The sequence below is a fragment of the Struthio camelus genome, chromosome 2 (genome assembly GCF_040807025.1).
Source record: "Struthio camelus isolate bStrCam1 chromosome 2, bStrCam1.hap1, whole genome shotgun sequence".
Taxonomy (NCBI): domain Eukaryota; kingdom Metazoa; phylum Chordata; class Aves; order Struthioniformes; family Struthionidae; genus Struthio; species Struthio camelus.
In genome coordinates this window covers 50995581-51006237 of record NC_090943.1, presented here as the reverse complement: position 1 = coordinate 51006237, position 10657 = coordinate 50995581, and the positions used below count along the sequence as shown (strand labels likewise).

The following is a 10657-nucleotide window of genomic DNA, read 5'->3' as shown; positions in this document are numbered from 1 at the left end:
AGGCAGCCATTTGGCCACAAAATGTGCTCACGCTCCCTCTCACCGCTTGGCCCCCGCGGCTAAGCTGCCCCGGTGCCCCTCGGTCACCGCAAGGCCACCTCCTCCCACGGCACGGAGACGCCGGGACCGGGGACGCCTTCTCTCCCTCCCTCCCTCCACGCAGAGCGGGCACAAGGGCCGTGCGTGTAGCCATTGCAGGGGACGGAGGAGCACGCAGTTCTTAGTGGATGGAAGTATTAAATCTTTAATAAGTACAGTAGCAACCGGACGCATAAAATGAGTTACAAGTAGCAAAATATATATATCTTTGTAAGAGATGTAAATTCTTCACTTGCATAGAAAAGCTGCTTTAGAAGACACCGGCTATAAAGCACAGGAGTACTTTCCACATCTGTCATACCCCTCTCCATCATCAACAACTCATACTTGAAGCAGGGAGCTGATCTCAAGCAGATCGGGTGTCCAGAAAGCTTTACGGTTCCTTCGTTTGGAGCACACCGTGGTGGGGCAGAGCGTTATCCCAGGGCGTCCCACGTTTATAACGCACCATGAGTGCAGTTAGGCATTCACCAAGGGTCCCCGTCCCTTACAAGCCAGACGGGACACGAGGCACCGGCCTTTCCAGTGATCCGCAGCTCTGCTGACAACAAGAAAATTCATAGCAGCAAACAAGTAATCTGGTCCGGAGACTAAGGCACGATTTAAGAAAGGGCAACAAGCACATGGGTGGAAGGTGAGAAAAATGGTGGGCTTGGCTTCAGTTTCACACAAATCACGTTTGGTCTCAAGCTACCAGCTACATATCAGAGAGGTTTACGCTCAACCTAGGAATAAGACATTTTTTGCATCTCATGAAGCCTGCTGCAATTTCAGACTTTTTGCCACGCTACACTGAGACAAAGCAGAGCAGGAGAGATCCCGAGGGCCGTTGGGGACAGCAGGAAGGGGAGGGAAGGAGGCGACCGACAGCCGAGAGAGACCCCAGAAGAGCCAATTCGCTGGACCTGAGAAGTCACCAAACTGTGGTGACCAGGGGGCCCCGGCTGGGGCTTGGGGGACAGCAAGCAGGGGGCTGGACTTGGTTCCCCACAGCTCTGCGTATGGTACAGGGGCATGGCCCTTGACTCTCATTTTGACTCTAATTTCTCCATGGAGTGGAGAACCCATTTCTTCATGGAAATTTAAATCACTACCTACACGTTCAGCTGGAAAAAGAAAACCAAAACCTCTTCGCTCTCAAGAAGTCGACTTGCTTCCTGACAGAAGTTTTGTGAAACAGGTTTTTGAGCAACCCCAGATAAACCAGTCACTTTTCCCTTTCTTGTCAACTATGAAGAAAAATGATCAGAGGCAATTTTCCTATTCTGGTGTTTTCTCCTGCTCTTGGCTGTCAGCCAGGTCTGCAAACCGGGGAGTGCTCTGGGGGAAGGAGAGGAGGGAAAACAGCTCTTCTCGCTTTCCTGCTCTTCTTCACGGCTAAAAGAAAGGAAAAAGCCTAGGAAGGCCGGTGCATGCGGAGCAACGCGAGAGGTGGGAAGCAGAAGTGAAGGACATGACTCCCCACGAGGTAAACCAGGTCTGAGAGTGGAGGAGGAAACGTGCCGCCTCCATCCACGCGTACCCAAAGCAACCTAAGTGGTGCTGACGTCCCGAGAAGCGTTGTCAAACGCGGCGCAGTCTCCGCCGAGCCGGCCTTCAGCACGCTCATGGCAACGCGCGCCTTCCCTGTATTTTTTGGCCCTTTGGAAACTATTTTCCAGAGGCCGCTTGAGAGCCAGACTGCTGTCGGAGCGGCTTATTCGAACGAGCGGACGCTTGCACGAAGCTCTGCTCGCAGAGCCAGCACCACAGCTATTTCCCAGCGGCACACAAGGGACACGTGACTGATCCTCGCTCCAGTCCCTGGTGGAGCGGTCCCGACCCGTCTGAGAAAAACAGCAACAGTAATAGGTCACTCGAACAATCATCACTGCAGATACGACTATCGCATTGCCTCAAAACGCTCTGTTTGCAAAGCTGTCTGCATTTCACGCATTACTTTTCAACTAATAACTACTTTTCCCTCCAGGACCCTGTAACAACCATTCCCACTTTACCGATACGGCAACAGAGGCAGAGAGGCTGACTGGATGCTGAGGCTGAACAGCAAACCAAAACCAGAACACATGAGTTGAAAGGGCAGTCTAAGTTTTCTCCTTACACATCCTTATTTCTCCCTGTACGAAAGCCCTCGCAGATCTGCTTGTGCCCGGACGTCCCTTTGCCGGGATGCCCGACCGGCAGGCGCCGGGCAGTGCACCACGACGGCCTCTTGCCTCGCATCTCACCGCTACGGAGCACACAAATCCAAGACCTCACGTCTAAACGACAAGAGAGGACACCTCAATTCCCCCAAAATACGGAAGGGGTTTCCTTTAACTAAAACGTATCTAACACTACACAATTCCTGCAGGTTTTTTTTTTTCCATCTGTTTTTCATTTAAAAAGAGGTGACACGCAGCGGGGGCTACAGTTTGGAAAGAGCCCCTGTTTTCTAGCCAAGCTGTGCTCGCACCAGTCACTGGACTCTGTGTAACAGTCCCCTCATAGGAAAAAGGGACTGCGGTGGCAGAGGACGACTCCTGCCCCTTAGTGTTATATCTGAAGCTCACACCGTTAATATACATCAAGATGCTTTTGGGGAGGGGGGAGGTGTACAATTATTCCATTTACTATTGCTTCAATCCATAATAAAAACTTCATCTAGGCCTTTCCCCAGCTCCAGCCCTTCATCCCTCAAATCCTTTTTCTTACTTCCTATAAGAAGCAATTATCTTTGTGCCGTGTTACCAGGTGGGGGCCAGACAAAAATCAAACAGCCTGTGGTGGAAAACCAGCAACATGTGTTTCTAAGATCCTGCAAATTTTCCTGATAATTAAGATAAGGTGGAAGACAACATGGAAAAAAAATACTGAAATACAGTCTAAGTCAAAACTACAGTAACTAACATCTGCAAAATGCAGCCTGCATGGCTGGCTTAGAGCAGCTGCCTACTTTTGGGGTTACAAAGTTCAGCCAGATGCCTCCCGCACCAATAGTACCTGCTAAGGAACTGCAGGTGCCGCGGTCCACCTCTCCCGTTTCCCTCCAGAGGGAAGAGCTGGCCATGCAGCACCTCCACGGATGCCTCTCCGACCCCGTGGCCACGCGCCCGTGCCCCCACCCGGCACCGCCACCAGCACGGCTCAGCCAAGCACCATGGGTCTCAGGCAGCCCCAGGAGCACAGTGGGTTAAATTTACCCCTCGGGATATTTCAGAGCCCAAACAAGAGAATCGCACCTGGGCTAAGCTCACCCATCTGCCCGGGCTTGAATTCCCCCTGCTCTTGTAAACCGGAGACAGCATCTATAGGAAGAGTTAAAAAAATAAATAAATAAAAAGGAGACACGTCAAAAAAACCTGAAGAGCGGGGCTAATCTGGCCATTGCCAGGTGCTTATCTTTTAGCCTTCCGAAAGGTGACAAGAACAAAAGATAAACAAGTCCTTTATGATTGCACGTTTCTGGCAGCTGGAACCAACCTGTCCAACCATTACAAACTTTCCTTAGAGGCCAAGAAAAAAAAGTTCAGTAAAGCAATTGACAGGGGTAGGGAAAGGAGCTTAGGAATCACACATCATCTATAAAACTTTCTCTGGAAATTTGCATTGCTTCTGCTAGTGTTGTACCCGACCTCTGGATAAATACTCCTGAATATTTTTCACCTCAACAGTCCATTTAAAAATCCCCTAAATCTTCAGCACAAATAGTTATTAAAAAAAAAAAACAAAACGGAAAGCTTCTCTCGACATCTTGGAGGATGTTTTGGTTATTCATGTAACACTTGGACTGCAACATCTTGAGCTAGAAATTGCTCAATTTCTTCTTGGGTCATAATTGCAGACGCAGGAGCTGCTGCTGCTGCTGCTTCAGGCGATGGTGGTTTTTTACAGTCCAGATTCGAAAAAGGACTGAACCAACCCAAGGAGAAAGCACCACCGAACGCCACTTTCATTCCTTCCCAGCCGCTGATCTTTTCCCAAGTTGGCTTCTGATTTTTAAGACGCTCAATACCCTGCAAGAAGAGAAGAGTTTGGGGTTGTTTCACATTAAAAGTAGGTGCTACAGCGGCTGCTGCACAAACATGTGCGAAACTATGCCTCTACAGCTGGGCTGTCGCTCAAGTTTTAGTTAGCAACCTGTTTTACTGATGTTTCATCTCCAAATTTAATAAACACCTCTAAAACATGACAAAACTCATGCACAGTCTGAATCTTAATGCAGCTATTTCAGTATGAATTCCCATCGATTTTAATGGTAGAAAGATGGCTTCTAAAAAGCCATCCCCTTTGGGACTTGGCTCTCTCCTCCCGATGCTGAGTCCCCCCGCAACAAGTAATGAAATTTTAAGTTGGCATCGTATCTTATTTGCTCATTTTTAGTAGTTCAGACACAGGCAAAATACTGCAATGTTTTCCAGTCACCACTGGTTTACTGTAGCCGTATGTAGCCTAGAAGTTGACGTAAGAGCAAGTTTACTTTGCACCAATTAACAGCAAATATTGAAGAACAAAAATCCCATTGAACACATTCTTAAAGACAAAATCAAAACGCAAGCTTGATACCCACTGGGGTGCGAAGAAATCTATACGGACTGAAGTGCAGGCCTCAAAGCGGGACCCATCATTTTCTAAGAGGCCTTGGTCAGTCAGTATTCTCACTTCTTCTCTAAGAGCATCCCCTTACTAAAACAAATATTTTGACTGTATTTTGATCAGGTCCATTGAATTTTGGCAGGGATGTTTTTCTGGTAGTCTCCTCCATGTAGGAATATGGGACTAAGAACACTTTTAAGGTTACTGCTACCTGAAATAGGGCACAATTTTTTATGCACGTCTTCCGCATTGTATAGGAGAGGAGTCAGAGCTATAGCTGAACGTTATATGCTCATAATAATACCAGTGACAGTGTAGCAGCTCTGTTCTTAATAAAGCAGGGATACTGGGGATCAAAGTTTTTAGACACTTGAGAAAAGGAAAAACAAGCATGTTCAGTTTAAACCATTTAAAACAGCAGTTTTATAATGGCTAGATTAAAAAATTACGCCTCTTGTTATGTTCCAGTTCTGGAAATTTTCTCTAATTACCCACAAATCATTTCAAAACTTTGCAGGGAAAAGTAAATACATGCAATATTTCAGCAGCATCCCAACTGCACTCACAATAGGCCGTATAAATAACATAACATTTTAATGAACAGCAATGTGGTTTTGCAATGATACCAAGTGAGCATAAGCAGGCCCAGGAGAAAAGAAAAAAAAAAAAAAACATCACACCATAAACAGAGGAATTAAATGCAAAGCTTTTGTGAACTTCATTCACGCCACATTTCTCATGCTGACTCTAGAGTAATTCAGCGGTGAATTTGCAGAATGAGAAATGACATGATATCAAGACTCAAGTCTTCGAGGTTGGCAGTTCTGAGAAAAACTCAGCCCCTGGAGCACAAGTGCTCACCTTGCAATGTTAAGCACAGAGGGGTGTGCTTTTGTGCTGGTCCCAAGCTTGCAAGCGCATGGTTTGGACCACGTCCACGTGCTCCGGGAAAAAGCCCTTGCCACCTGCAGCCCCCTTCGGAGGAGGCACGTGGTGCTGTGCACCACGGTGCCCAGTGCCTGCCCTTACCTCCCGGGCAGGCCTGGAGACAGGCAGCACTCACGCACAGCGGAGCTGAACCTTTGCAGGCTGCTTTAGCTTGTTTTTTTCCTCCGCAGCAATGAAGAACTCTCGTTGCAGAGTCCTGCGGCCGGGCAGCTGCGAGCGGGAAGGCTCTTTCGCAGCTAAAAGCACAGAAGCAACTTAGGCTCGCTCTCAGCTGTTCTTTAACCAGTTGGAAAACATCTTCTGTATTAGAACCAAATCGTCATCATGGCTGTAGCATTGGTTGTGTGAGTATTTAGAGAGAAGAAAAACAAGTAGCATGGGGCAGGAGGAGAAACGCATCACGCATTTAAACTCTTCCCAGGCAGCACAAGCTCAAAGCCCGCCCTCGCTCTCGCGCGTAATCCAATTCAGCCGACGTTGCCATCTAAGCCGGGAATAAGAACCTTTAACTTAGTTTCTGGGGAGCGACCCTGCTCCTCCCTGCCAAAACCCAACATCGTTCACCTCGCTCTGAACAGTAATCTGCTAATCAAGGCGATCAGCAAGGTCAACTGGAGGCTGTACTAATGCCAGATTAGAGTGCCGTTAATCAGACTGGATGGGGCATACTTTCTCTCTCCTGGCCTGACCTCACCAATCCCTTTAATGCATGTATTCAAAGCAAGAACTTTTAAAAATTGCATCCTGTCCTAATTTTGTCTACCTGCCCCATGGGCAGTAGGGTCTGAGGAGGATTATGGAAAGGGAGGAAAGGATTAAGAAAACAAACAAAAAAGAGTTTCCAGGAAATCTGGGTTTTAGTGATGCAGAATTAGAAAAGAGAGACCAATGGGGAAAAAAAACAGTAATCAGTAACTTACTGTTTTACTTAAAACGTTACCTAAAAAAATATGGAATCCACAAAATTGTAACCCCCTTTTGCCTTTCAAAAAATATAAGGGGGAAGGAAGAAATGCAGAATTGCCTGTAATGTTGCAGACACTGCATTGCTGTTTAAAGAAACTTTTTAAATCTTTACCAAGTACCTCCCCCATTATTTTAGAAAGTGAGGATGTTGTATTTCAAATCAAGCCAACACCTGTTTCTCTTTCCCATAACGTACCTACTTCACCTCAGGAAAAGAAAAAAATCCTTAACTGTTCCAAACTATTTAATTTTTGAACAAATACTCAAGAGAAAAACCAAACACACAGAAATAGATATTGGCCACTTCCATTTCACTAAAAGGTGGAACTCTGCAAAAGCAGGGATAGTAGGATAAGATTAACCTTTGCTATCACTGTGATGCTTAAGGATATATCAGAACAGAGACAATTGCCCCGTTTCTTACGCTCTTTCCCTTGGTACCTGCTCCTGCGTACCGCTGGAAAGAGGAGGCTGAGCTGGATGGTCTGACCCAGGAGAGGTGATCTGCTGGACAGCTCTCACACGTTAGAAGAGTTATAGGAGGTTCTTTTAACACACTTCAAACCCCAGAGCAAAGAGAACAAGCAGGCATTGTAATGGTTTGTAAATTAAGGTTAAGGCACAGGAAGTATTGCTTACTATTTGAAATCACAATTAAGGTAGACTTTCACAGGAGATCCTCCTGGCCCCATGAAACACCGGATGTCGAAGTTCCTTGAAATCATTCCTGCTTAAGCACTGCTTAATTTTTCAGAAAAGAAAGGCATGACCATGGTGTGAGAATTGCCACTTCGATGCAGAATCTGCCACAACTTATGCCAAGCTGTTCCAATAGCAAATAATCAATTAATCACCTTAATTCCAATCTGAATTTGCCTAGCTTCAACTTCCAGATTTGCCTGCCATAACGAAAAGGCAAAGCTGTGTTTGCCACAACGGCACTCTGCCTGTGATCAAGTTTGTCGTTCCATTTCTCTTGGCCACGCTAAAACAGAACAAGCACCTGCAATCAGGTAATCCTGTTCAAGAAAAGACTTTTCTTGAAGAAAATCTGTAACCTGCCCCTAACACATTAATGCTGGCCCACATTTGGTATCATTCGAATTGCATCAAATTGCACCACCAAATTGGTTGGTGCAAGTAAACCGGATGACCCCGGCAACCGAGACAGACAGGCAAATAAGTGACAGACAGCAATGGGTATTTCTACAAGCTGTGAGGATGTCATATAAAACAAAACCAGTTTGACTGAAAGTATCAGTATTATATAACACTGTTTAATAACTTGAATTTGCTAGAAACAAGAAAAATGGAGTAACAACGCATTTTTTCCACAATGGTCTGAACACCAGAACAGTGTAACCGATCTTCCTCCAAAACACGCAGGCAGTAAGGGTAACTAAAATAAAGCAAAACTGGAATGTGCACCAGTCAAATTCATAATCAAAACCGTTTTTAAAGCTGTGAAATGTATGGAGACATCCATCTGTGAAATATATGGAGACATTCATTTGTTTTTTTCTTGTCTAGGTAACTAAAGGCAAAAAAAAAAAAAAAAAGTCATTTGAGTTTGTGTCAAGACTGTTTTAGGGCCAGATGCTCCACCAACTCAAGTTACCACCTGCACACACCTCACCAGCTGAACTCATACTGCCCTAAGAGCCATCCCTTAACTGTTAAGCTGGCAGCATTACCTGAAGAAAACCATATTATATACATACTAAAATCAGAGCTACATATTTATTTATAATAGCTTTCCACTATCAGCAGACCATAAAAACAACTAAACTTTTTAACTTTTCTCCACGAGGAAAAATTGTGACCACAAAAGCCACATTTCCTTCACGGTATTTTCCTGCCCACTGAAGCACAAGTGGGGATAACGCGAATCCTTACGCACAGTCTTGTAACAGAGAGGTGACAACATGGTTGTGCAGATCAAAACCTGAACAAGCAGGAGAACACAGGCTATGGCAGAAACAGTCAATTTGCACAGCTGATGCAGTTACTGACAGCCACTTCCCAATGCGGAAGTAACACTGCTGATTAACAGATCAGTACATTACTGATTAACTCATATTCAAACTTAAAAGTTGAGCACTAAGCTAGTTAACCTTCATTTGCTTCTGCCAGCTTGCATAAAAAAGTGAAAGTTAAGAGAGTACCATTACAGATTTTGCCAATGTTTAGAGCGAAGAAAGAAAATAAGAACAGCAAACCATTTTTTGGAAAAGTTTTATTGCATTTGTTTTCCATATGGAAGCATTGACAGATTGAAAAGATGCAGCATTCACATTACTTCCAAAGTGAGACAGCCATTAATTTCTCCTTCCCTGATTTCCCTCCCTTCCCCCACGGCTTTGAATAAGTCTAAACAGGTCATTTTCCAAAAATATGATTTTATCTTAAACCAACGAAAGAAAAGATTCCTCGGGACTCACGGACACAGTGGATTTACGTTTTTCCTTTGTTTATGATCATTTGGTGAGCCCATGGGAGTCATGATGCAAAAATATAATAAAATTCCTGCCTGAACACCAGATGTCGGCTGTGGTCATGAATAGTTTAGCTTTACCGGTTTTTGGAATGCCTTCTGTCCCTCCCACTTTCGACAGCCCATACTTTATTAACCACACAGTTCACGACAGCATGCATGCTCCTTACCATCAGTATTTCCCAATTTAAAATACATACACATATATGTGCGTGTATTTATACACATAACACATGTATGCATAAATAACAGATTTACAAAGCTCTAAACCAGGGCAATGCTAAGAATACAGAGTCAATCACCCTGGTGTACCTACACATCCCATCAATATCAGTTTTTATTTCAATCTGTCTGCCTCTAGGCATTCATATCAGTTTTTCACATTAATAATTTTTTACCAGGCATTGCTCTAACAACTCATTTATCAAGACAAACACACACAAACAGATATTCCTGCTATCCTAAACACTTGAAAATTAGATTTCTTTTTTTCCTGCACATGTAAGGCATTTAAAATCCAGAAGGTCTTCTAAGTCTGCCACAGTTACCCTAGGAGGGCAACAGTTTTCTGCACACAAGGGAGGAAACAGACAAAATAATGCCAGAAAGATGAATTCAGTTCTGTGGCTGGAAGGAAAGGGTGGAAGGAAAAAGGCCAGGGTGGGGTGGGAGTACGGAGAAAGTGGTGTTGGCAACATTTGTTTTAAATACTTTAACTGCACGTGATCACCAGGTCAATTGGCTCTCTTGCTGTGTCGCACTGTTGTCTTGCACCTTTTGGTAAATGAAGTATCTACTTCCCAGTTCAAGTTCATTTATGAAAGAGCAACATGCTCCTTCAGGAAGTCCAAAGGTGTCTGTGTAGGACTTGGCACTCATTCGTCTTCCACAGAGCTCCTCACGGTTAGGAGACAGCACAAGAATCGACTCAGAAGTGGTGGGTCACAACAGAGAAAGAGGATCCCCTTCACATTAGTTACGCCATACAGAAAGCAGATAGAAACAAAGGCCAGTAAAGTTAACAAGATTAAAAAAAAAAGAAAAAGAAAAAGAAAAAGAAAAAAAGGAAAAGAAGCAGCAGCAGTTTCAGCCAGAGATATAGAATTATCTAAAGTTGTGGAATACAGGGCTTTTTTTTCTCTGCAATTATCAGCCATTTAATAGACATAAAAAAAGTTTGTTTTGCTTTTTGTTTTAAACATTCATGGAAAATTTATAACAGTAGTGCTGTATTATGTTTCTGTTTTAGTGGAAATGCTGGTCAAGAATTCCTCAGACCACATATTGGTACGGGTCTGCTTTTCCTTGATCTGGTGTTGCGAATGGGCTAAGCCATGCTATAGAGAACGGATGGCCAAATACTGCTTTCATGTTCATCCATTTTGTTTTTTTAGCCCATCTTCTCTCTTCCTTTTTCAACTGTTCTATTCCCTGAAAACAGAAATATCACATTTTCAGTCAAATACTTAATTTGGGTTCTGGATTTGGGGGAAGTCTACCCTCAGTTACCCCTTATCCAAGGGATGCTGTAAAGCCTCTCCTTTATTTCCTCATTGTATTATACTAAAAAAAATT

General features: G+C 44.3%; 1 protein-coding gene across 14 annotated transcripts in view; it reads right to left on the bottom strand.

The window, feature by feature from the left end:
* Positions 1 to 222: 222 nt before the first annotated feature.
* Positions 223 to 10657, bottom strand: part of ZDHHC3 (zinc finger DHHC-type palmitoyltransferase 3) — a 37672-nt gene continuing 27237 nt past the window's right edge. For 7 of the 14 annotated variants that reach the window (XM_009687816.2, XM_068935661.1, XM_068935664.1 and 4 more), the window contains one exon: positions 8808 to 10513. In XM_009687816.2, coding sequence (XP_009686111.2) covers positions 10355 to 10513 — 159 coding nt within the window. In that variant the 3' untranslated portion in view covers positions 8808 to 10354. Of the gene's footprint in view, positions 4095 to 8807; positions 10514 to 10657 lie in introns of those variants that run through there. The other 7 variants (XM_009687811.2, XM_009687813.2, XM_009687812.2 and 4 more) reach the window with 2 other exon arrangements.